The sequence below is a fragment of the Terrapene carolina genome, unplaced genomic scaffold (assembly GCF_002925995.2).
Source record: "Terrapene carolina triunguis isolate 2854851 unplaced genomic scaffold, T_m_triunguis-2.0 Scaffold93, whole genome shotgun sequence".
Taxonomy (NCBI): domain Eukaryota; kingdom Metazoa; phylum Chordata; order Testudines; family Emydidae; genus Terrapene; species Terrapene triunguis.
In genome coordinates, this window is record NW_020664444.1 from 15,265,802 (window position 1) to 15,292,746 (window position 26,945).

General features: G+C 41.3%; 3 protein-coding genes across 6 annotated transcripts in view; 2 read left to right on the forward strand and 1 right to left on the reverse strand.

Moving 5' to 3' along the window:
• Window positions 1-82: 82 nt before the first annotated feature.
• Window positions 83-8,665, forward strand: AIMP2 (aminoacyl tRNA synthetase complex interacting multifunctional protein 2). 3 transcript variants are annotated; one of them, XM_024208445.3, is made up of 4 exons: window positions 83-173; window positions 3,949-4,155; window positions 4,742-4,973; window positions 8,117-8,665. In XM_024208445.3, the coding sequence occupies exons 1-4, from the start codon at window positions 159-161 to the stop codon at window positions 8,500-8,502; spliced, it is 840 nt and encodes a 279-aa protein (XP_024064213.2). In that variant the 5' UTR covers window positions 83-158; the 3' UTR covers window positions 8,503-8,665. The 3 variants fall into 3 exon arrangements, with proteins under 3 accessions (XP_024064213.2, XP_024064212.2, XP_024064214.1); XM_024208444.3 differs by having other exon boundaries at window positions 89-287; XM_024208446.3 differs by lacking the exon at window positions 83-173 and adding an exon at window positions 372-2,033.
• A 1,159-nt stretch (window positions 8,666-9,824) lies between these two features.
• The window catches only part of EIF2AK1 (eukaryotic translation initiation factor 2 alpha kinase 1), a 36,387-nt gene continuing 19,266 nt past the window's right edge, over window positions 9,825-26,945 (reverse strand). The window contains exons 10-15 of one of the 2 annotated variants that reach the window (XM_026650718.2): window positions 25,858-25,945; window positions 23,461-23,567; window positions 13,094-13,214; window positions 12,876-12,955; window positions 11,640-11,873; window positions 9,825-10,190 (exon numbers count right to left, since the gene is read on the reverse strand). In XM_026650718.2, the coding sequence (XP_026506503.1) occupies window positions 10,056-10,190; window positions 11,640-11,873; window positions 12,876-12,955; window positions 13,094-13,214; window positions 23,461-23,567; window positions 25,858-25,945 (765 nt within the window). In that variant the 3' untranslated portion in view covers window positions 9,825-10,055. Of the gene's footprint in view, window positions 10,191-11,639; window positions 11,874-12,875; window positions 12,956-13,093; window positions 13,215-23,460; window positions 23,568-25,833; window positions 25,946-26,945 lie in introns of both variants that reach the window. The other variant, XM_026650717.2, reaches the window with a different exon arrangement.
• ANKRD61 (ankyrin repeat domain 61) lies at window positions 13,260-21,478 on the forward strand. The gene is made up of 3 exons (XM_024208448.3): window positions 13,260-14,752; window positions 19,362-19,456; window positions 20,434-21,478. The coding sequence occupies exons 1-3, from the start codon at window positions 14,522-14,524 to the stop codon at window positions 21,374-21,376; spliced, it is 1,269 nt and encodes a 422-aa protein (XP_024064216.2). The 5' UTR covers window positions 13,260-14,521; the 3' UTR covers window positions 21,377-21,478.

The window sequence follows — 26,945 nt, forward strand, 5'->3', positions numbered from 1 at the left end:
AACGTGTGCTTTGGCGTGAGGGACTTGTCCATGGCCCAATGGAGGACAGGTTGAGGTGGGCGGGGCAGTTTCTGGGCTGGTGCCTGCTGCGGTGGCAGCGCAGTGTGATTGACTCAGTCAGCCGGGGTTAGCCGTAGGTGCGGGGCTGCTGTGGCGCGATGCCCATGTACAAGGTGAGGTCCTTTCACGGGGCGCCCGGCGCGGTGCGGGCCGAGCAGCTCCCCACCTGCATGTACCGGCTGCAGAACCTGCACCGCGGCCCGGCGGCCGCCGCGCCACCGCACCAGGTAGGAGCGGAGCGGGAGGTGGGCTCCTGAGGAGCGCGGCCGCCGCACGCGGGCGGAACGGAGGCCTGTTTGGGGGGCTCGGCTGGGAGCGGTGGGGGTTGGGCTTCTGGGCCAGCCCGCTTCCTCGCGGGAAGGGTCCACGCGGCCCCTGGAGCTGGGCCCTGTGGACTCTTCCCCGCCGGGAGGGACATGGCTCCGTCCCCGCGTAGCCGAGGAGCCCGGCCCCGGATATTCACCCCAAAAGGGGGGGCGGGTGAGAAGTCAGGCAGCTCGCGGAACCCCCAAGCCCGGGGGGAGGGGTCTCCTCAATTCCTGCACCGGGGGAAGCCAACCGTTGCTTTGTGTGGCCACTTCCGGGAAACCCCCGTCTGGTGGAGCTCTGTCCCGGCCTACCCGGCTGCGTGCTCTTGATAACGCTGAGCCTCCGTTGTCGGCAGTGAAGTTTGCCTGCCCATAGTCGCATGGGGTCTGACTGTGTGAACGCTGAATGTTGTGGGACCTGTACGCTCAAAGCCCTCTGCGGATCGTACTAGTCCCTTAGCATCTCTGTTTCACGAGTGGGGAAACTGAGACAAGAAGGTAAAACGTCTTTCTTGAGGCTATAGAGTCCTAGGCAAAGCCTTCGGCATGCCCTGGACTCCATCTCTCTTTGTAGAAGGCTGTGCCAGAGTCTGTTTTATTTTTTGAGATTAAGATGTTGTGTCTTGCCTTGATGGCTGTGAAGGTAACCATAGAATGTGAATCAAGTGTAAGGTGATAGCATTGTTGTCCTGACTGCAACAATATGACTGAGAAATGTTAATTCCCTATGCATCTTAATGGGTTATCTACTCAAAACCTAAATATGGCAGTACAAATGTCAGCATTGTCAGCTATTTGCTGATTATGTTAGCAGACATCAATTTTACATTCTTTACCCACAGTCTCAAACCAGTTTGCATACCCAGGTGCCAAAAGTTCCAACTCTTCCTTTCCAGTTTCCTGACCCTTCAGTTTCCCTGACATCTACAAAGCAGTTAAAATTGTCAATACAAAAATCTGTGGCATAGCAAAAATGGGACAGTGTAAAATAAATGTAGTGGTCTGTAGATTAAATATTTTGATAGCCAAACCTGGGAAGTCATGGGTGGTGTGTGCGCGAAGAAGCAGATAGTTCATGAGGGAATATTTCAGTGTTCTGCAGAGCAGAAAAAGTTGGCGAATTATTAGTCTATTTACTGTACCACACCCGCTCTGTTTACATGTCCTCTACAGAAATGAAATATTACTACACATACTTGAAATTGCTATTTTTGTGAAAATCAGATCTAATTGTTCGGTTTGGTACCCACATGCACTAAAATATCACCAGGTGTGAATTAAAATCAGTGTAGGTGTTTTGGTGCAAGGGTATGCGGACCAGCCCATACAATGTATTTCATACTGTTCTTGGTGAAACCTCACTGTTAGTACTAAATAGAAGCTTTTTCTTTCCTCATACTTTGAAGAATCAAGGGCCACACCTAAGATAACGCACAAGGCTATACATTAGGTGTTTGCCTTTAGCACCAAAGTACTTTCATTATGCATTGTATAGGTTGCCTGTTGCCATTTGGCTTTTTTTTAAATCAGTAATCTCGATTAAAAATTAGCATGAAACAATCTTGTATGTCTTGCCTGGTAATAACTAAAACTTTTACTGCCACTTTTTTTAAGGATCTCCAAAGTACTTCACAAAGATAGGTATTATCCAACTACCACAGATGGGTAAAATACTTTGCTCGGGTTTGTATAACAGTTCTGGGAAGAACCAGATCGGACTCCAAGCCTTATGTTTGAGCTCTAGAATTCACTTTTATTTAAAGCTTTTTGATATTGCAACATCAGCATGACTTTCATCACTATGAAAGTCACTGGTTGAAGTAAGTGGCTGGCAAGTCATTCTTGGTTCTTTAGGCTTCTATATTCGTGAAGTCCTTAAACTCTTCAAGGTTTAATTTTGTATTCTTATGTATGTAGATTTGCAGTTTTTATCTGGTTTTGATTAAGAACATAACATAAGAACGGCCGTACCGGGTCAGACCAAAGGTCCATCTAGCCCAGTATCCTGTCTACCGACAGTGGCCAATGCCAGGTGCCCCAGAGGGAGTGGACCAACAGGCAATGATCAAGTGATCTCTCTCCTGCCATCCATCTCCATCCTCTGACAAACAGAGGCTAGGGACACCATTCCTTACCCATCCTGGCTAATAGCCATTAATGGACTTAACCACCATGAATTTATCCAGTTCTCTTTTAAACGCTGTTATAGTCCTAGCCTTCACAACCTCCTCAGGCAAGGAGTTCCACAGGTTGACTGTGCGCTGTGTGAAGAACTTCCTTTTATTTGTTTTAAACCTGCTGCCCATTAATTTCATTTGGTGGCCCCTAGTTCTTGTATTATGGAAATAAGTAAATAACTTTTCCTTATCCACTTTCTCCACATCACTCATGATTTTATATACCTCTATCATATCCCCCCTTAGTCTCCTCTTTTCCAAGCTGAAGAGTCCTAGCCTCTTTAATCTCTCCTCATATGGGACCCGTTCCAAACCCCTAATCATTTTAGTTGCCCTTTTCTGAACCTTTTCTAGTGCCAGTATATCTTTTTTGAGATGAGAAGACCACATCTGTATGCAGTATTCGAGATGTGGGCGTACCATCGATTTATATAAGGGCAATAATATATTCTCCGTCTTATTCTCTATCCCCTTTTTAATGATCCCTAACATCCTGTTTGCTTTTTTGACCGCCTCTGCACACTGCGCGGACATCTTCAGAGAACTATCCACGATGACTCCAAGATCTTTTTCCTGACTTGTTGTAGCTAAATTAGCCCCCATCATATTGTATGTATAGTTGGGGTTATTTTTTCCAGTGTGCATTACTTTACATTTATCCACATTAAATTTCATTTGCCATTTTGTTGCCCAATCACTTAGTTTTGTGAGATCTTTTTGAAGTTCATCACAGTCTGCTTTGGTCTTAACTATCTTGAGCAGTTTAGTATCATCTGCAAACTTTGCCACCTCACTGTTTACCCCTGTTTCAACTATCTTGAGCAGTTTAGTATCATCTGCAAACTTTGCCACCTCACTGTTTCTCCAGATCATTTATAAATAAGTTGAATAGGATTGGTCCCTTGGGGAACACCACTAGTTACCCCTCTCCATTCTGAGAATTTACCATTAATTCCTACCCTTTGTTCCCGGTCTTTTAACCAGTTCTCAATCCATGAAAGGACCTTCCCTTTTATCCCATGATTAGGTCTTAGAATCACTGTTCTGTAGATGGAGCTGTAACATGTGGATCAAAAATTGTTTAATAAACGACTTAAGATATTTTAACCAATAGGATTTCAGTAAACCATTTAAATAAGGGGCATATTTACAATCCATCATTTTGCAGTCATCTGTTCACGTAAAGTCAGTGGAAGTGACATGGGTTACTAATAAGCTTAAGAATTTCCTTTAGGATATTTTTTAAAAATTTTCATAGTGTGTTAAAATGAAAGGTGTGATGTGACTAGTGTCAAATAAATTCCTATAGAGTTTTATGCACAGTTCATTCAATGATATACAATAATTGTATTGATGTATTGGGTATGAGTGAAAATAAATGTAATCTAATTCTTTCCCTCTAGGAAGAGGTTGACGCATCACTTCTAGCACTTGAATCCCGCCAAGAAGAGATCTTAAAACGCTTGTATGAACTTAAAACTGCTGTCGATGGGCTCTCAAAGATGATACAAACACCAGATGCTGACTTTGATGTAACTAATATAATTCAAGCTGATGAATATGCTCCTTTGACTGCAAACGCAGCAGACTTAGATTCAATGCTTGGGAAGGCAAGTCCAGACTAGTATATTATCAATATACATGTTTCCAGTGAATGAATTACCTTTTGTGCAGAGGTCTCTGTGATCAGTAGTTAATTTGCTTTGCATCCAAATTTGAATAAGAAGGGTAAAAAACTGCAGGCTGAGTAAAATTTGGGATATTCAAAACTGATACGTACAAAAGACCTACTACTGCTCTTTAAAATAAAATCTGTTCAGTTTGGGTTATTTGAAACCTCCAGATCACAGAACTCTAAGATGGACTAGTTGATCTTGAAATTATGGCCATGGCACTAAATCTTAATTCTGCTGAAGTTAATGGACTCTTTACCTTGGACTTCAGCTAGAACCAGGTTTTGACTCATAATGAGCACTGTGTTTTTTATCTTAGAAATATTACTGCTTGGTAAGGAAGTTGCTTGAGCAGACATTGTAAATGTTAAAAATAAATGGAATGCTATAAGGTTTAGGATATACAACTATATGGCCTGATAAATTTCTTGTTCAACACCAAATTGTACTTATTGAATGTCTCTGCAGTGCAATGAGTTGTTACACATTAATGTCTGCTAAATATTATTTACTTTTGATGCAGGATTATGGTGCTCTGAAAGATATTGTGATCAATGCAAACCCTTTTCAACCTCCATTGTCACTGCTAGTACTGCACAGTCTGCTGTGTGAGCGTTATAAGATTTTATCAGCTGTTCATACACACTCATCAGTGAAATGTGTGCCAGAAAACCTCTTGAAATGCTTCGGTGAGCAGACTAGGAAACAATCACGTCACGAGTATCAGTTGGGCTTCACTCTCATTTGGAAGAATGGTAAGAATGGCATCTAACTTACAGAAGGGGAGTATTGGCTTTCAAATGGTTAAATAGTTCTAATTTCAGGCATTTGCTTTAGATGAACACAGCATTTAAAGGGTCATTCAATTTGAAAAATCACAGTTCCATTTGAATTTTGTACCTACTGTTGCTACAAGTGATTCCTAAGGTTACTAAAAAAGAAAAATCAGAGCTTTTTTTCTTAGTGTCCTTTTGACAGCAGTTTGTGTACGCTCAAATGTGTCTTGTTGAGGTGTATCCCTCATCTGCTCTGGAAGGAGCTTCCACGAGCATGCTCTTCCTCAGCTAGGCAAGAAATGGGGGGGTGCCAACCCTCCTGGTTTTGCGGGCAGTCTCCTGGAATCATGCTCTATCTTCTGAAGGCTACTTCAGCCAAACCGGGAGATTTTGGGTGCTAACAGTCTGGCACGGCAGCGGGGCTAAGTAGTTTCCCTACCTGCCCTGGCTCTGCGCCACTCCTGGAAGCGGCCGGCATCCTCCCTGTGCCCCTAGGGTTGGGGGAGGGCAGGGGCTCTCTGCGCGCTGTCCCCACCCTGAGTGCCGACTCCGCAGCTCCCACTGACCGGGAACTGCGGCCAATGGGAGCTGTAGGGGCAGAGCTTGCAGGCAGTGGTGCACGGAGACCCACTGACCCCCTTGCCTAGGAGCCGCTGCTAGAGGGATGTGCCGGTCGCTTTCGGGAACCGCCCGAGGTAAGCGCTGATCCCCTGACCACCTCCTGCACCCCAATAGAGCCCGCAACCAAACTCCCTCCCAAAGCCTGATCCCACACCCCCTCCCCCAACCAAACTCCCTCCCAAAGCCTGACCCCACACCCCCTCCCACACCCAAACTCCATAGGTGCTGGAACTAGTAGTGCTGTAGCACCCCCAGCTTGAAGTAGTTTCCATTATATACAGGGCTTACAGTTTGGTTCAATGGCTCTCAGCACCCCCACTATGCAAATTGTTTCAGCAGCCCTGCTAAACTCCCTCGCAGAGCCTGACCCCTCACCTCCTCCCGCACCCAAACTCCCTCCCAGAGCCCAGTTGTATGGGGTTTACCAATGCCTGGGAATCCAGAAGAAATTTAATCCAAGAGGAGCCAAAGACGGCAAGCCTTATTAGTGACATTATTTTATACCTTCAGTAAATGAGGCATAAAAGCCTACTCCTGTTTGTCCTTTTCTACCACGAACTTCCATTTTAGCCAGGCTGAGGTCGCACTATCTCCCTTTCAGTTCATATCCCTATCAATTTTATATAAAAAGTTATTAAACTAATTTAATATCATTTTCTTGTTAGTCTGAAAGTCTTTTCTGTAGTGAACTGCATTCTCATTTGATGATTCTCTAAATATGAATAAGGGGAAAACCCTACTACTATAGTAGCACTATCCAGTTAGGGAGCTAGTGAAACAATGACAGACATTCCTAAATTTATTTCATACTGCACAGAAACTACATTAAAAGAACGTTATTAAAATTGCAAAGTCAAGCCCTTAAAAGTTAGGAACTTTGCATAGGTAGCCTTAATTTTCAATCTTAATTTGGCCCCCTTGTGTGTATGCATTTGATGGTCTTTAATTCATAATCACATACTACTTTTTCACAGGACCTGCTGTGGGGATGAATGAGGGGTGTGTAGTAGAGACTTGTCGGTAGGACCCCTGCCTCATTTGTTGCAGAAGTAGGAAGGTGTGTAGTGAATGAGTTGGGATTGCAGGAAGAGAAAGGACAGTCTCATAGTTATGGCAGTTGAATGTGGAGTACCCCGGGAACTCAGGTCCTAGGCATCTCAAATTGGGCACCTGAAATTAGTAGATACTTTTGATCTTAATTTCTTGTCTTTAGTTTCTCCATCTGTAAAATACACCCTGGGTCACAGGGTTGTTAAGAAAATTCATTATTTGGGAAGGAACTCCAATAATATAGTAGTAAGCAACATGGAAAAGCTCATAAGGAAATTAGTCATTCTGTTTTTAAGAGCAGGTCTTGAATAGTATGCAGTAAGGCAGGCATGGGGCCATGCATTGAGCAATTAGAAAACAATATTGAATAGCTGTTCATTGAGTACTGAATGAAGCAGGAATCCTGTGGGGGGAAAAGTGTGATCATATAATTAAAGACTATCATAATATATATGTACAAGGGGGCTGAATTTAGGTTGCAGTATTCAAAAAGCAAGAAAGGTATACACAAGTAACTCCTGAAAACAAATTCTGTTGGAGAGCATCATCTTCAATCCATGCATTATTCATCAGTAGAACTGGAATATTTACATCTGCCCCACAGACCTCTGCCCCTGGAGTTTATGGAGTAGTTATCCTCTGTGTACCAGCTGAGAGTGCGGTGGGATGGGACACTTCGCCTGTGAGTTTCACTGATATTTGGTGATACTCAAGCATGCTGGGTTTCATTCCAGGCTCTGTGGAGTGTAGTCTAGTGGGCAAAGGCTCCTCTACCCCTTTCCCAGCCATTGGCACTCTTCATTGGAATCAACCAACTGTCACCTCCCCATTGCCTAGGCCCAATGAATCATGGAGAGCATGAGAGAGTGTTAGGTACCTGCCCTAGGCAGGTTCCTCGACCTAGCATAGTCTAGAATTCACTGCAGGGAAAGTTCTGCTCAGCCTCAAACTGCAGCATGCCCACTGAGGACAGAATCTTCAAGGAATGTAGCTGTTAAAATCTAAGTCCCCAATGAGCATGTGGAAACTGACTTTTCAAAGGCTTAGAACTTGGCCAAATTTGGATTTATCACAGCAAAAGCCCTCCTCTTTCCCAAACTTCAGGGCCCTGCTCCATAGTATTGGGCAGTGGGGGAAGGAGGTAGTGCTAGAACGTCTCACTCAAAAGTTAGGCTGAACTTAACAGAACCAAAAAGTATTTTTTCCTAGACTCATTCTTGGAAACAGCTGAAATGTTTAAAAAAAACAACCCTTGAGACCGATGCAGACACCTAGCATGGAAAACTTCAACCCAACAGGGCAAGTTATAAGTAACTGAAAACAGGCTCTTCTAGGGAAAACTTTAATAGGCAGCATTAGCAGCCCTGCCTCTACTACTAATCAACCCTTTTCCCTATATGTAATGTAAACGTTTGTGGTGCCAAGTGTTCTTAATTTTGTCTTAATTTCAGTTCCCAAGCCCCAGATGAAGTTCAGCATTCAAACCATGTGTCCCATTGAAGGAGAAGGAAATATTGCTAGATTTTTGTTCTCCTTATTTGGCCAGAAGCATAATGCAGTCACTTCAACTCTGATAGACAGTTGGGTGGATACAGCCATCTTCCAGCTGAAGGAAGGTAGCAATAAAGAAAAAGCAGCAGTCTTACGCTCCATGAACACCACCCTTGGCAAGACACCCTGGCTGGGGGGAAACGAACTCACTGTAGCAGACATTGTGGCGTGGTGTGCACTTCAGCAGACAAGTAGCTCTAATGCCGTTCCAGCCAACGTACAGAAATGGATGAAGTCTTGTGAGAATTTGGCACCTTTCAACAGTGCCCTTAAACTATTAAAATGAATATGCACTCTTCCACGGGGGATTCTGTAGTTTTATTCCACCTCATGACTGTTGTGGTGGTTGTGAAAGTCTCTTCTAAAATGTATTTTAATAAGATTGTGGACTGAAGTCTTTTAACATCAATTGTAAAATCTTATACCAATAAAGACATTACAGTTGCCTTTTGCTTGTAATCTTATTTGTATGAGATTAAAATAAACCCATAATAGCTTGTGGTGCCACAGCTGTATGTTAGACCAGTGGTTGTAAGTGTTGAGGGCATGTTTTGACCCCCAGCTATCCCGCACAAGGATTCAGGAAGAGGCTTAGGGCTAAAATGCTAGATGTAAACATTAGGCACTCCCCTGCACTGGCAACCTGGGAGAAGTGTGTGATCAGACACTACTAAAAAAACAGCTCCAGACACACGCTGCCTACTGGGGGCAGGGGATAAAGGAGTGGGGGAGGCTGGGGGATAGAATGGGTAGTGACCCAATTAGGGGGAGGGGTACAGCAGGGGCACAGATAGGGTACATTGGGGAGCTGCTACTTAAGGGAGAATGCCGATGACTAAGGCTATATTTTAGTCACAAGTATTTTTAGTAAAAGTCATGGACAGGTCACAGGCAGTAAACAAAAATTCACAGCCTGTGACCTCTCCATGACCTTTACTATATTCCCCTAACTAAAACTTGGGCAGGGGGCTGTGGGAGCTCAGGGAGTGGTCCAGGGGTGCCATGGGTACTGGAGGTGGCCTGGGACCCCTGCTGGTGGGGCTGATGGGCTCTCTACCCAAATCTACAAGCCCCTGCAGCTCCTACCACAAGCCCTGGCTGCACAGCTCCCATTGGCCAGAAACCACAGCCAATGGGAGCTGTGGGGACAGGGCCTGCAGGTGAGGACAGCATGTGGCCTCTCTGCCTAGGAGCTGTGGGCCATGCCAGTGGGAGTTGGGGAACCTCCCACCCTAAACCCTTGCTGCAGAAGTCAGGGAAAGTCCTGTCATCCATGACAGACTTGCAGCCTTACCAATGACTTACTCTTCCAGGGTCCCAGCATGGCTCAGCTTTGTGCCAGTGTGACCAAATTCATGTGAGTGGCAATTATGACCTGGCACATAGGGTCACAGTGCCACTCAAAATTAGGCCCAGTTAGCTCCCTGCATCATGATGGAGGCTTGGCTAGGCCAAGCCTGAACAGGGCTGTGACCCCTTACACCAGGCTGTAGTGCCCAGGCAGCCCTACAACCAGTGATGCATTCTAGCAAGCTAATTTTGGAGTGTCTCATGTTGAGAATTCTATCTACCAATAAGACAGACAAATGTACTTAATTCCATGTCATGCTTCTTCATAAGATGTAAATTTTAAGGGTACTACATCACCAGAAGTGACCTTATAGTAATAAGTGAAATATGAGAGAGAGAGAGAGCATAACTAAATTATGCCTGAAAGACAAATACCATTAAAGTACAGACACAGGAAAGGTGTTTTGAAATATTTATAAAAGAAACTTTACATAATTGTATAGGTTATATTGAGCTACTCATGTATATACAGTCTGACTGATGCTTTACTTAAACTGGAGAACCAAGCCTCTTGTGCTTATCTTCTCTATCCTCTTTTTCTCTTGAAAGCAATTTTATTTTCTCCTTAAGTTTTTCAATTTCTTCCTCTTGCTGCATCACCTTCTGCTGTAGACTACAAATAACCTGAAAGCGAAAGTCAGTTTAAGAAAAGTCATGTATTGTAAGGATCCCTCTTAAATTTGCTTGCCACTAGCTAATACACCAAGCCAACTAAATGTTCCCCCCCTTGAAAAGTTAACTTACTCTACAGCCAGAAGAAATGCAAGTTTCACTGATGATAGGGATGGCAGTAGCAAACAGTTGGTAGCTGCAGCACTAGGGGGTGGACTTTTCCTTCTGCTACAGTACCAAGGGTACATCCAGACTACCCGCTGAATCGGTGGGTAGTAATCGATCTATCGAGGATCAATATATCGCGTCTCGTCTAGATGCGATATATCGATCCCCGAACGCGCTCCCGTCGACTCTGGAACTCCACCAGGGCGAGCAGTAGTAGCGGAGTCATCGGGGGAGCCGCGGCTGTCGTTTCCGCTGCCATGAGGACCCGAGGTAAGTAGAAATAAGATACGCAACTTCAGCTACGGGAATAGCGTAGCTGAAGTCAACGTATCTTACATCGACACCCGCCTAGTGTAGACCAGCCCCAAGTGGCTTATGTTTTGCAGTGGTGCCCAAACTTTTCCTGTCACGTGCCACCTGCTCCCTGTAATGGAATCTGTCCACATTCCCCCTCCATTACTGCACAGTTGGCATAGGTGCTGCACCCCCAGCTTGAAGTGGTTTCCATTATATACAGGGTTTACAGTTTGGTTTAATGGCTCTCAGCACTCTCACTACAAATTGTTCCAGCACCCCTGACAGTTGGCTGAACTGGATGGGGGAGGAGCTGGAGCTAGAGGCAGAGCTGGTTTGGGGGTGGAGAGGGAATGAGGGTGGAGCTGGGCAGGGGGGTGGAACTAGGGCAGGGGTGAGTGGCGCTCCCTCCCCACCCCTGTGGGGGCTAGCCTCGGCCCTGCCACATGCCCTCCCAACCTCTGCATGCCCCTGGGGAAAGGGGGGGGAATACATCCCACAGTTTGGGGACCACTGTTTTAAAGGGAGATGACTGAAATGTTCTGGTGCTTCTGAGGTTAGAGCACAGCCCTTGAACCAGCATATAGGTGACTCAGAAGATCAAAATTCTAAAGTGGTAAGGGAACCCCTGGTAGGTTTTGTGGTAGAAGCACAAGAGTGAGAATCCTGCAAAATTATGTCTTCAGAGAAGCAGATAAAACTGACGCAACAATGAAAATAAGTTATCTATATTTCGAGACCAATATTTCTCAACCACCCAAGATTAGAAACACTGGTGCAACAGCCCATGCAGTGGTCCTAAGCACAGTAATCAGAAAAGCACTACATTTGTTCTAAGTTGTAAAAATAGCAATGAGGGCATGCAAACAGGCAGAGGGAGAACACAGCTCTGTCAGCACAATGCAATTTTTTATGTTCCTCTTGCATAAATGCATTTTTTTCAGCTGTATGTTTTCTTTATGCTGTACTAAAATGGAGGCTGTTAAAGTAATAACTTACATTTTCTGTATTATGAAACAGTTCACTTTCAAGAAGCTGAGCAGCAGTTGGTCTCTGTGATGACACCTCACTGGTTAGCAACTTAACATACTTGGTTTGTACTGGCCATTTGCTGCTAAAAGAACTAGGAACATGGCCATTTCTTAAACTTGTCAAAATTTTGGTTCTTTCCATTTCTGTTCCAAATGGTTGAAAAAGTTCTAGAAGAATTACACCCACACTGTACATGTCTGACTGGAAGAGGGGAAAAAAGTAAAGAGGTCTAGTTACATTTATTTTCAAAATAAAATTTTCAATGTTGTACACAGTTTCTAGGAAACAATATCAGGTGTTGAACACTGCATCCTAAAGGCTAACACTGTTTGGCACTTTGCTAAAGAAAGTTTTAGCAGACACATGAACTACCTCATCACCAGGGACGGCTCTAGCGTTTTTGCCGCCCCAAGCAGGAAAAAAAAAAAAAAAGCGATCGCAAGCGGCGGCAGCTCTACCGCCGCTTCATTCTATGGCAGCAATTCGGCGGCAGGTCCTTCGGTCCGAGAGGAAGTGACGGCCCTGCCGCCGAACGGCCGGACGTGCCACCCCCCTCTTCATTGGCCGCCCCAGGCACCTGCTTGTTAGGTGGTGCCTGGAGCCAGCCCTGCTCATCACAGGAGGTGCACAAGAAAAAGGCAGAACTGAAACCTATGCCATAGCCAGTAGTGAGGAAACTTTACTAGCTATAGTGTAACTGCCCAGCAGGAGGCTTAGAGTTTTGTTCCTACTAACTGTAACAAGCATTTATTTTAAAAACAAATATAAATTTGTTTCATTACATTTAATCATAGAATATCAGGGTTGGAAGGGACCTCAGGAGGTCATCTAGTCCAACCCCCTGCTCAAAGCAGGAGCAATCCCCAAACAGATTTTTGCCCCAGATCCCTAAATGGCCCCCTCATGGATTGAACTCACAACCCTGGGTTTAGCAGGCCAATGCTCAAACCACTGAGCTATCCCTCCCCCCAAGTCTCATTCATTTTTAACCTTTTCTTTTTAGAGAAATGTTGCTCTTAAAATTAAGCTTTGAAAAGACTCAAAGCCATATGATTTCTTGAAAAAGATGTATTTGAGGAGCAAAGACAAAGATAATCACTATCTTAACCTAAAGAAAGTACATCAGAATAACAAATACTGGGCAGATAGTACTTTGCACGAAAGTATTTTTAAAACTCTATAGGAAAAAACAATTGTCACTACCTTGAAATCATAGTGAGATCCTTGCAACTGTTCTGGTGAAGCATACAGACAAGTACCAACTCCTGAAGTATGTTTTAGGCCTACAAAAAAGAAACTGAATTTAAATTGCTTCAGTGTCTCCAATTTCATTTATAAAAACTGATAATGATTTAAACATTAATCTTTTCAATAATAAATTGCTAATTTTTAATTGAAAACTAATGTGTTTTTTCAATTACCATTTATCTTCTCTGTCTTTAACCAGTGGTTTGGGTTTTCTTGTATAATATCTCTGCAAGCCAGTCCAAAATCTCCTATTTTCACATGGTGGTCTGATCCATATAGAAAGACATTTCTGGGCTACAAAAATAAACTGCATCACTCTCTTACATTAAAAAAAAAACAGAATTTTTTTTAAAAGTTCTGAAGTAACATTTCTCTATTTAAGTTTCACAAATTGTAATATTCCTTGTAGTCTTCAGGAGGATAAAACCAAACAACACCTATAATATTTATTTACAATTACCAATAATTATTTAACATCTGCATTAATGACCTAGTAAAAGAGAGCAAAAATGAAATTCACAAGTGTTATATCAGAAGATGATGCAAACACCAGTGGAGGCAGACATGCAACACCAGAGGCTCTAGAGAGAAAAGAAACATGGGGAAACAGTAACAAAACAAGAATTAACATGGGAAAAAATACAAGCTTATAGACTTGGGGGGAAATAATGTTAAACTGATCTTCAGCAGGAGGGGGAAACCTGAGAAACAGTAATGACAAGAGAGACCTAGCATGATAGTGCACAGCAAATTTAGATCATTTAATGTCTAATGGCAACAAACAAAACAAAAACTTGGACTCTGTATACTGAAGCATAAAATACAGTCCCTCTTCTCCAAATGGCTCTAGTGACCACATCTCAAATAGTACATTAAATTCTGGGTAACTCATTATCAGAAATACACTGATAAATTGGGAAGAGTTTAGCAAAGAGCACAAGGGATTTAGGAGGCAGAAAGCATCGATGTATGAAGAAAGATTAAAATATCGTAATATGTTAACTTTAAATTTGGCTATATGACCATTAAGATAGAAAATGCTAAAAAAAAAAATTAAAAATACCTGCAAACTGTAAACCAAGAAAGGAGAATTATTTAGAGTGTTAAAAAGAGTATGGTATGAAATTAAATAGAACATTTAGGCTGCATACCAAAAAATCATCTCCACAGTGAAATGTATTAGGATGCAATACAATTCCTCAAAAGGGAAGTAAAAACCCTATTGCTTGGTAAATGAACTGTACAGAATAATCCTGCCCTGGTTGGGAGGTGGAACCCTGAATGATTTAATGCACTGTCCATATTTAATATCTTGATTATTTTATAGCAACTCTAAAATGTTACACAAGCACTGAGGGAATGTTTTATACTTAGAAATACATCACAATAATTACATCTGACAAACATATGAAGCGGGATGCCAGACAAATATCAGTTAGTATTCTACTGACAGTTGTAACTTTAAAACCAGACTTCAAATCTGTTCTAGAACCAGACATCTTGCAACATCACAAAGAGTGATACAGTTCCCATGGCAGAGTCCAAAATTCTGCCTTTCCTTTGGGCCGTGTATTCGCACTACAAACTAAATTTATTTTACCATGGGTAACATAACCAAGGGAGCCAGCACACCCACAACTGAGTCTGATCCTTTCACTTACTCCCTTTCTTCCTGTAGGCGGAAGGGATTTAAGCCACTTCAGGCAAAACTGTATGAAGCAATAATGAAAGATGACAGCACCAACATTAAAGCTTTACTAGCACTCCAACCTGTCAATGAACCACTGATTGTTTGGGATAACTCTGCATGCAGAAGAACACTGTCAATCCAGGTAACCATTTGACCTAAATTATCATTATTTTTAAATCCACAGAGTAAAGTTGCTATTTAAAATTCACAAAAAAAAATCCTCAACTAATTCATTAAAAACATCAAAAGGTTAATATTAAAAAATGGGGGCTTTTAAATCTATATTTGACTGGTTAGATCTTACTGGGTGTTCAGCTCTTGATAACCAAGACTATTTATTTTGGGACTTAATATATGGATTTATGAGTGTCTGAAATTAGGCTCCTCTTTTAAAAAATTCCTGGCCAAAACAATAAAGCTACCTGACATTCACAAAGATATGAGGCAGAATAAATCCCACAAGCTCCACAATCCCAGAAAGTAGTTTACTATGACCCAGTGATTTGATTCAATTGTATGGTCAAACTAGCTACAAGACATCTGTGAAATTCAATACTATACCTTCTAAAAAGTTGACTGATCATAAAAACAAAACATCCTAGGTTTACTGGTAGAGATCCCACTTACAAATGGGAATTTTATCATTGTAACTGGTTTGTGTCATATTTTTCAGAATCAAGAAATGTATTAAAAATGGTATTTCTAAGATATGTTAAGTTTTGGTGCCTGTCAAACTCAAGGGCTACTTGATAGTGTTCATCTAAACTAACAGAAGTGACATTCAGAGTTAAAGCTGCCACTCACTCCATCGTTAAGTAATTCTGTTGTAAGTGTTGCAGAATTCACAGACCAGCTCTCTGGGACATGCTGTATTCTGGCCCTCTTTTTTTCCTCCCTGCTGCTGCAGTATAAGCAGCCAATTGAGTACTAGGACTGTGATATTAGAAGAAAATCAGCCAATAAATACTCTCCTTTCCTTCCCTCCCCTTTTTCTTTAATTAATTTGTATTCTGCAATCCTACTGATTAAAATATTGTTAAGTATGAGTTTTAATTTAAAACCAAACAATAGACAAGAACATCTACACAAAAAAACTCTCAATCTCAGCTGCTAGGAGAAAGGGTCAGGGAGCTCTGCCTTTCTCTCAACTTTCTGGCTGCACCCACAATGCCAAGTGGTTCATTTCACTAGCAAACCTCCCAGTTTGCCTGACCAGCACATGACCAGCCCAAAACATAAATTAGAGATATCACTCCCAACAGCAAGGAAGCTGTGGTACAAATTTCCCACATGAAAAGCCAGATAAAGATGGGGGAGACTGGACTAGGGTGTCAAAAACCACATACATGGTAACCATACATATGTTGAACAGTGAAAAAAACCTCTTAAGCTTCCAAGAGTAAGATGAATGGGTTAAAAATATGGGTGTAATATAGTATGGAATTAGTGATAACCATCAGTAGAGCTCCAGTGTTTCTAGGCTTACTAATCCTGTCCCCTTCCTTTTCATCATTTAACATAAGAACATAAGAATGGCCATACTGGGTCAGACCAAAAGTCCATCCAGCCCAGTATGCTGTCTGCCAACAGTGGCCAATGCCAGGTGTCCCAGAGGGAGTGAACCTAACAGGTAATGATCAAGTGATCTCTCTCCTGCCATCCATCTCCACTCTGACAGAGGCTAGGGACACCATTCCTTACCCATCCTAGCTAATAGCCATTAATGGACTTAAATTCATGGAGGTTATCTAGTTCTCTTTTAAACCCTGTTATAGTCCTAGCCTTCACAACCTCCTCAGGCAAGGAGTTCCACAGGTTGACTGTGCGCTGTGTGAAGAACTTCCTTTTATTTGTTTTAAACCTGCTGCCCATTAATTTCATTTGGTGGCCCGTAGTTCTTATATTATGGGAACAAGTAAATAACTTTTCCTTATTCACTTTCTCCACACCACTCATGATTTTATATATCTCTATTATATCCCCCCTTAGTCTCCTCTTTTCCAAGCTGAAAAGTCCTAGCCTCTTTAATCTCTCCTCATATGGGACCCGTTCCAAACCCCTAATCATTTTAGTTGCCCTTCTCTGAAGCTTTTCTAATGCCAGTATCTTTTTTGAGATGAGGAGACCACATCTGTACGCAGTATTCAAGATGTGGGCGTACCATGGATTTATATAAGGACAATAAAATATTCTCCGTCTTATTCTCTATCCCTTTTTTAATGATTCCTAACATCCTGTTTGCTTTTTTGACTGCCGCTGCACACTGCGTGGACGTCTTCAGAGAACTATCCACGATGACTCCAAGATCTCTTTCCTGATTAGTTGTAGCTAAATTAGCCCCCCATCATATTGTATGTATGGTTGGGGTTATTTTTTCCAATGTGCATTACTTTACATTTATCCATATTAAATTTCATTTGGCTAGTTTACCTAGCCAAAGCTCTATCCTGAGTAATCATTTAAGCCTGTACATACTGTCATTAGATTAGTGTGTATCCCTGTGCAGTAACGCATCTTCTCTCCAAAAAGATATGGGCATCATGAAAAGGAAATTGCTTAACTGTGTAATTTTCCCTCTAATTATGAACTGTTTGTAGAGAGGATTCCCAGTTAGCGCAGTGTGTTTGTAACAGGAGGTGCTGACTCAGGAGTTCTCTCTGTCATTTATATTAATTGAGCCCTAATTGAAAGACCGGCACTTGGCAGTGGCTAATTAACTGAGTAGGGGTACAGCCAAGGGGCTAACAGGGTGGAAGTAATCCCAGCAGTTAGGCCTATATAAGCACACAGGAAGGACGTATAGGAGGAAGAGTTGGGAGCCTGAAGGAAGGCAGAAGCAGGCAGGACTAGCTGCTGCTACTGTACCCTTCCCTAGAAGCAAATGGAGCTGGTGACTCACTGTCAATATAAAATACAATAAAATACGGTGGTAGTGATGGAGACCTGGAGTGGGTGTGGCCTGTAGTTAAGGCCTGAGGGGACACTCCCAAGACAGTGTTTTATGCATTTTTACAATAAATTCCAATTAAACAGAAGTTAACCATTTTCCATGGACTGTCTTCATTAGGAAGGGATGTCAGAACATACCAGATACGTACAGGAACATTGCACAAATGCACTACTATAGTCAGCCTGGATCTCATTAACTGTACCACCCATAAGAAATGTATGAACTTTACCATTCATATTAAAAATAGGGTATTATTTATGTAGCAATTTACCATCATGCCAAATAAGTAACAAATTCTGCCCACGGAAAACTTACTATCTGAGGATACAAGTGAATACAGTAAATAGAATTAGTACAAAGCATGGTGGGGGCATTTCAAATGGTATGCATCAATCTAAGTGGCTTTCTAAGGGTATGTCTACATTACCCGCCAGATTGGCAGGCAGTGATCGATCCAGCGGGGATCGATTTATCGCTTCTAGTCTAGTCGACCCCTGAGCCTGCTCCCGTGGACTCCTGTACTCCAGCACCACAAGAGGCGCAGGCAGAGTCGATGGGGGAGCGGCAGCAGTCGACTCACCGTGGTGAAGACACCACGGTAAGTCGATCTAAGTACGTTGACTTCAGCTACGTTATTCACGTAGCTGAAGTTGCGTAACTTAGATCGATGCCCCCTCCTCCCCCCCCAGTGTAGACCAGGGCTTAGTGTTGCCAAGGAGGTTTTGGCCAATATTGATTGGAAGGTTGTCCCAAGCATATTGGGGAGCTTGAAAGAAAGCAAGAAGTCAGAAGCAAACACAGGGAACATTGTTGGGTGATGGTTTCTCTGCCTTCCTAGGAACACACAAATGCTGTTATTTCAGTCTGTATCAGTAAGATATAGTGTACACTACCAAGAAAACCACAAGACTGTCAGAAAGAATTGGGGTGAAGACAACTACTATTAAGAACAAGAAAGGTGACTAGCTAAAATCCTTATTCGGGAAGAAATGGACAGACACGGGATATTTCTTCCTAGTCTTCTTTAATTACAATGTTGTTACAGTTATTGCTTTATAATAAGAAAAGCAGAAGCGTAAGATGTAAGTCAATATACTCCAAAATCTGTAGGAAGCAAAAACGCACATACAGCTCACGGAACCAGCTTGACTGAAATCCCAGGAAGGCAGTCGGTCTTTGACCGTTTCAGGACGGTATGTTTACCCCATCTGCAAAGTATGCTCACTAGAATCAGACAGATGCACATGCATAGCTTTATATCTCACACACACACACTAGGTGACCCAAATTTCTTGATTTTATTTTTTTCAAACACTGAATGGTTAGAAATCTTAAAAGCCCAACTACAGAAAAATAATCAAATTTCTACTATTTAATGCTTAACTACTATAATTATGGACACACTTGACTACGCTCTTTCAATTAAATTAATATTAAAATTCAAATGTTCAATAGGCAGATAAATCAGATTTTTTTTTTTTTTTTTTAAATACAAGGTTCTTAAGTTTTATTTGCAACTAAATTCTGCAGAACATATTCTGCTATTGGTTTGCTGCTTTAGTGGACCAAATTCTGCAATCTGTGATGTAGACAGCAAGTATGCCAATATTATTCAGGCAAATGCCTCCATCTGCTCTCATTTATCAAGGGACTAAGGAAGATTGGCTAAACCTAACCTTATCCAGCTAACATGTTTGTCACAAATTGTACTAGATAAACTAATTCACCTTCAAGAAAAGTCAGACTGTAGATTACAAAACTCAGAAGTACATTAACAAATACGTATTTTGGTTCCATACAGGATCAGTCTATTCTTCCAATTCACTTAGCTGCCAAACACAGAAGAGAAAAGAGTTTGCGTTGTTTGCTAGAATCTGGTGCTGACCCAAAACTAAGGTAGGGCATTTGTAGTCACTCACGTTGCACTCCATCAAGAATATGCACAATTGCATATTGAAGTGGAATATAACTTTAGGGCTCCCTCAGTGATTAAGATCTTACATTTTCTACAGGTGTTGATGTGCACTATGTGGCAAGATCTCTGGAGGTCATAATTTTGAACGTGGAGTTTTTTTATTATTAGTTCACTTAACATATGCAGAAATACATAACTGAAGGGACACAGGATAATATGGACACACAGTACACAAATTAGGGTAGAAAATGTGAATATGCTCACTATACTGCCAGCTACTGTGGCTACAAATAAATGAAGGAGAAAAGATACATCTCAAACTGAAAACAAAGCGGGAAAGACAAAGGACTGGACAAAAATAGGCTAGTCCCAAATAATAAATAATGTAAAACAGTGGTTCCCAACCTTTTTTGATCTGCCACCCACAAAAGCGGCCGAAGAATCATCCCATCCCACAGTCTTTTGACCACAAAGGATTGTGGAATTTAGGTCATGAGTATGGTAGGAGTTTCTGCCTGCCTCCCCACATACTCTTCTTTGTGCCTGCATTTTGCTCAGCTCTGGGGTAGCAAAGCTCCTAGGAAGTCTCCTCCCTTCCCAAGCTCCAGAGTTGAGCATAATTAAGGCAGGGAAGAGAGAAGCGGAGGAGCAGCTCTGTGACTGGCTGCCGGTCTGGAGGGGGCGGAGGCATCAGCCACAACAACAAATTAGGGGTAAGTAGGGCATTGTTCTGCCTCTCACCAACCCCAGCTACTGGGTTTTAGTGACCCATAGATTTTGCTGTTCTCTCAACTGATGGCGTGGAACCCACTGCTAGGTCATGTCCTACTAGTTTAGCAATGCTAGTCTAAACTATTTTTCGCTGTTTAAAATATTTTACTTTGATATCTTTATGTAAGCCACTTGATGTTTACTGAAGAAGTTAAAAGAATTAACTTATTAAATTTGTATATTTTAGAGATAACAGAGGTTACACAGCACTTCACCTCCTCCTACTACACTGGCCAAATATTTATCTAACTGGAACAGGCATTTTGACCAGATTTCAGAGAAACCTGGGAATTACACAGCATAATGCAGAAGAATGTCTTCGCATCTTGTGTGAGAAGGGAGTTCAAACAGATCCTGAAATGGATAGTAACTACAGACACAGCTCCTTACATTTAGCCCTATACTCTGGAGCCTCTCGAGCTATATCTATTCTAATTGAGAATGGTGCCAACATAGATGACAGAGATGAGTTTGGCCAAACAGCGCTTCACACTGCTGCAGAGCATTTGAACAAGGAGGTAACAGAAACTTTAATCACCTGTGGAGCAAACATTAATTGTACTCTTCCAACTTATGGAAAAACTGCTCTTCAGCTTGCAGTGTGCACTGCATCATCTAAAGCAGGCACAGTTTTAGCTGCCGATATAGATTGCATCAATTTACTGTTAATGAATGGAGCCAAAGTAAATACTCAAGATTGTGAAGGAAGAGCAGCTATTCATGATGCCTGCTTGGGAGGCAGAAAAGAAATAGTTGATCTCCTCGTAGATTACCATGCAGATGTTAACATTTTAACAAGACAAGGGCAATCTCCCCTTTTTCTGTTTCTTCAACACAGGTCAAATCTAAGATGTACATCACTGTTAAATAAGTTGTTAAACCTCTCATACCCACTGAAGCTAACCAATAATCAAGGAGATCTACCCACTGGACTTCTGCTCCAAGAATTTCAAATACAAAAAGACTTTCTCATAAGATTATCACAAAACATTTTGTCTCTGCAAGACATCTGCAAACTCACTGTCAGAAGAATATATGGGGAAAAAAACAAACAATGCTTGAAAAAACAACTTCCCGTAACTGTTTGGAATTCTTTATACAACTACCAGGACTACTCACAACTTTGGTAAATAAATCTCATGACTTAAACAGTCACAAAGTTAAATGATTCTGGCAGATTTGATTAATGTATGTGACATATGCAGTGACACACACCTACATGAAAAAGTGAATTGAGAAACTGTTGATCCTGAAACTGTGTAATGAAAAATTAAACATGAATCAGGATGCATATTAATACTGTATGTGTATTTTGAAGCAGCTCTTAAATCTCTCAAATGTAATTTTAATACTCAAGGTTTTTTTTTAAACACATAATACCTTTCATGTGTAATCATGATTTTAAGTACAATATCTAGAAAGACAGCCAGTGAACCTCCAGGAGAAAGGGATGGGGAAATTACACATTCAGTCTATTTCTATATGTTTTCAGTTTAAGTAGTAAACAAAACAAGCAAGATATTCTACAAATTCTCATAATTAAAGCCAATTAGTCAACAATAATCTTATAACTATATCTACTGTCATCAATCAAGGTTACTCAGGAGGACATAACGACAAAAGTTCTAATTCGTTAGATTTTTTAAAAATTTGGCTCTCATTGTTCTTAATGGGAACGAAGTCAAGCTGCCCTCAGGGAAGATGGTGAACCCTTATGCGGTCTGGAGACAGGTGCACTGTGAGAAGAAGGTGAATAGAACCAGGGGCCATCTTGGTTAAGGGCAGCATGTGGCCTCCGTGCCATTGAGAACAATAGCAGATAACCATTTTGAAAGAGAACCATTTTTTGAGAGTTTCTCTGAAGACAATAATTTTCTCCCTTAACAGAGTCTGAAGGAAAATAAACAGAAAAAAAATGACCATTAATACTAAAATGTAGTTTCAAAAAAATACCCATTGCATCAGGTCTATTCAAGATTCATCCGTCTGCTGGAGTTTGTGTAGACAGATAAGGCTGCAAGTTTGTCACGGAGGTCACAGTCTCTGACTTTCTGGGATCTCTGGGACTTCTGCAGAGGCCAATGCAGCTGGTCCGGGGGCCGCCTGAACTGCTCAGGCGGCCTCTGGGCCAGTCGCACCAGCCGCTGCTGGGGCAGTCTCGGGCCACCGCCCCCTCCCACCTCCAGCAGCAGCAGGAGTTTGGGTGTAGGAAGGGGCTCAGGGCTGGGGCGTGGGGCACAGGAGGGGGTGAGGGCCTCAGAGGGCTGCCCAGAAGCGACAACATTCCTCGGCTCCTAGGCAGAGGTGCAGCCAGGGGACTCTGCGCGCTGCCTGCACCTGCAGGCACTGACCCCACAGCTCCCATTGGCCACAGTTCCCTGCCAATGAGAGCTGCAGAGCTGGCGCTGGGGGCAGAGGCAGTGCACAGAGTTGCTTGGCTGCACCTCCGCCTAGGAGCTGAGGGAGGGGGATGTCGCTGCTTCCGGGGAGGCACGGAGACAGTTAGGGAGCCTGCCAGCCTCGCCAAACCCCCCTCCGCCCCCACCCAAGATTTAGTCAGGGGTATACAGTACAAGTCATGGACAGGTCACAGGCTGTGAATGTTTGTTTACTGCCCGTGACCTGTCCATGACTTTTACTAAAAAATACCCATGATTAAAACATAGCCTTATAGATAGAAAATGCCTAACCTGAGATCATTTGGGACATATAACAGTCTGACAAACAGTGCTAAATTTCTTAAAGGAACCCTATTTTAATTAATTTTAACTCAAATTACTTAATAGGTTTACTTGTAAATTTTCAGCAAATTCATTCTGTCATGAAGTGCTGTAATTTTGGGGAAGGTGCAGTATATTCTTCATACATGAAGAGGTTGAATCTTTAAGTGCAAAACTCAGCTCAGCCTTAGCTATGGAGCCAGTATCAGCAACTCCATAACACAAATGGTCTTTCCTGCCTTTAATAGTAATACCTAGTTCCTATAAGGCATTTTTCACCAGTAGATCTCAAAGCACTTTTCAAAGGAAATCAGAATCATTATCCCATTTTACAGATGGGAAAACTGAGGCACAGAGAGATGAAACAAGTTGCCCAAAGTCACCCAACATGCTAGTGGCAAATCTGATAATAGAACCCAGGTCTTTTGAATACAAGTCCAGTGCTCTATTCACTAGGCCACACTGCATCCTCTAATGATAATTTTTCAACTTACTTTAATGTCTCGATGTACGACTCCCTTGCTGTGGATATAGTATACTCCTTCTAGTAACTCTTGAAAAATTTTTGATGTCCAGCTGACATCCACAAGGTGATAAGGACCTTAAAACAATTTAAAATTTTTAATTATTTCAGCTGATTTTGCTAAAACTAAAATGCTTTATAAATCTATGGTAAAATGGCGTGTCAGTTTATCTGCAAACACGAAGACAGTCTAAATAAAATTAGCATAGGTTAAAAGTGATTTCCTATGGCGTAAATAGGAAATTTCTTCTTTAAGATAGTGGTTGGTGTATGAGCTCTAAAGAAAGAGAGTTTATATCCTCTCTCTCGCTCTAATCTAATTGTGAATGTGCTCATTATCCATATGTCTAATTCTCTTCTGAATCTTACTAAGCATCAGTATTTACTTTTATCGGTGTTAAATTTGTTGCTTTTCGATTTGATTGAAATGTCCTGTGGAGTTAAAATCACAGAAGTTCCTGGTCCTCTGGTTCCTAAAGAGGATCCAAAAATGTTGCATGAAAGTATAAAAGTGAAAAACTTCCAGGTAAGAGGTTATTCTCTCTCCTAGAATCATGGGTTGGGAGTTTCAAAGTAATGCAAGAGATTTAACCTCACATCCACTATGATTCATGGAGAAGGTATGGCTAAATCCCTTTCACTGCTTTGAAATTCTCAACACTGATGTTCCTGTCTTATTGAGCTCTGCTCTAACAAGATGGTGTTGAAAATGGCTGACATCTTTATATCATTCATCATTCTGTATACCTCTACCATGTTCCTTTGTACTTGTCTCATCTCTGAACTACATAATCTGTCTTTTCAGTCGCTCCTCATTCAGAAGTCTTTCTGTGCCTTCAATCATTTTCACTGTCCTTCACTGAGCCCTTTTTATTTGTGCTATATCTCTGAGATCAAGTGACCAGAATTGAACACAGTATTCCAGGTAAGGGCATGCCAATTTAATATAATGGCATATTTTCTGTATTATTTTATACTCTATTCTTTATAGAGCCTAACCCATCTATGATCATACTGCCTATTCATGTATCATTTTTAGGTCTTCAGATTTCCCTAGCCTTGACTAACCTAAACAGTCATCTACAAATTTTGCCACCTCATTTTGTTCAACTCTTTTTCCAGATCATAAATATATTAAACACTGCTCCTAGTACAGAACCCTAAGGCTCACCAATGTTAACCTTTTGCTACACTCAAAACTGATCATTTATTCCTACTCTGTTTCTTAGTTTCTAACCAATGGTAGTAATTTACCTTTCACCCCATAACTACTTGGTTTCATTAACATCCTCTTGTGTGAGTGAGTCTTTGTCAATGTTTTTTTTTCAAAGAAAAAAACAAATTATACTGGAGTTCTTCTATCCAATTCTCAACCAGGACCAATCTTGCTTAATTTAAGAAACCAAAAAGACTAGTTGTAGGTAGGAAAAGGAGGGAGGGAAGGGGAAACAAATAAAAACCAAGCAGCTAGGAAATTTCACTCTATGCAAAGAATGTAACAAAAAAAAATTGTTCTCAAAAGTGATGTGATAAGTAATCAAATTAAAGACACATTTTTCATTTCAAGATTTATAGTTGTATAGAACAGTTTGTGTTAAGTAGATTTCTTTTCGCACTATGAAAGGAGTAGAGCATATCTTTAATGCTCTGTCCTTAAAAGACCTGTCCTCTCTAGATATCAACAGTCAATGAAGCCTGCTGACATCACCATCTAAGAACTGCTCCAATCAGGACCAGATGTTAAATCCACTATGGTCAATCAAAATAATGCTGTAGGATGTTTTTTGTTTCTCCAAGAACAAATTTTAAAGCTTTCAATTGCGTTGTAACCTCACTGCATTAGAGAAAATGAATAAACTATAAAGCTATCTCCTTGTCGTTGAAAACTAATGTTTAATAGACCAAGCAACCACAATTAGGAATTATTACACTTGCTTTTGGAACATAGCTCATTCTGATCAACTGAAATTGTTCTGGAAAAGGAACAAAAATCTACATAATCTAAACTGCTCATTGAAAAAGGACAGGCCTTCTCAACAGCAGCTCTACTTCTCCAGATCAGTCCTACTTCTCATGCATAGTTTTTCACCCGTCACTTTTGGGTGAAGTTTAAGTCTCTTCTACAAACACCTCATCTGTATAGACTACACACATTTTACTAAATTACTGTTATTCTGATTGAATGAAAGGGGGAAAGGACCTAATAACCAAAGTCCATGTTATTAACTGCTGTCAATAAAGTATAAAATCAAACACATTGACTTCCAAATAGAAAATCAAAATATCTTTGTTTTTTGCCCTGTAAGTATTTATATTTAAAAAAAACAAACAGTATAAATCTTACTGGAAGATTCCTCTGTTCGCTCACCACATCTTTTGTTTCTGTCAACAATCCAGTCCCACAAGGAGATTTCACACAGTTGCATCTGTATATGAAGCATCAGACAATACTCCATCTAACAGGAAAATATTGGTACATATTTTTTCACTGTAATATAAGCGATGATCACTTGTACAAGTTTATTTTGTTTCAAGACAAATGATCTGCAGTTTTAAACTAAGATTGAGTACAGAGTGGATGGCAGATACAGTGCTATTAAATTTATTGTGTTTTAGGTGAGAGAAGAGAATGTACAATTATTTTGCTTTCCTTATTCCTCAAATGGTACTAAGTAATAACTGTTTAAAAAGGCATACAAGCTGTATGCAGTGTAGTTCTAGCCATGTTGGTCCCAGAATGATAATGATAAAATAATAAAAGCTAACACAACAACATGACAGATGTTCTTAAGATATCAAGGAGTATCTGGGTACGTCCATGGAAAGATTTTAGGGTTTTTTTTTTCCTTTTTCAGATGGGCTATGTAGGGAAGCATTCTGACCAAGGAAAATAATTTACAAGAATATCAATATTGGAAAATATACTTGTTTTGATAAATATAATACCAGAATCAAGAAAATACTGGATCTCACTGCCTTTAGAGCAAAATGCATTCAGACCGGACTAGTCAATTTATTTTTTCCCTTATAGTCAGTTTCATTTTCTGATGATGATGCACTAGTACAACCCTGCAGTGGCTGGGTGCGATCACTGTTGAGATGAAATGCTATTTTCAATTTAGGAACATATTTATCAATTTCATATCCCCACAGGAAAACACTAAAATTGGACCTCAACTACCCAACAATGTCCCTTTAAGATATTATGTCAAATTTGATAGATACCCAGCTGCAGTCCATACCCCAACTGATAAGGCAAGACACTGTAGTTGGTTCCATACAGGTGTTGTATCATATTATTACATAGTTTCTCCATCTTTTAGCAGTTTGATCCTGCACCACTGAACTCAACGGGGGCTTTGCCAATGATTTCAATAGGAGCAGAAACAGGAGAAGAGCTTGTATTATTTATTAGCACATTGAGTATGTAATTACATACTCAATTTCTCGTGTGTT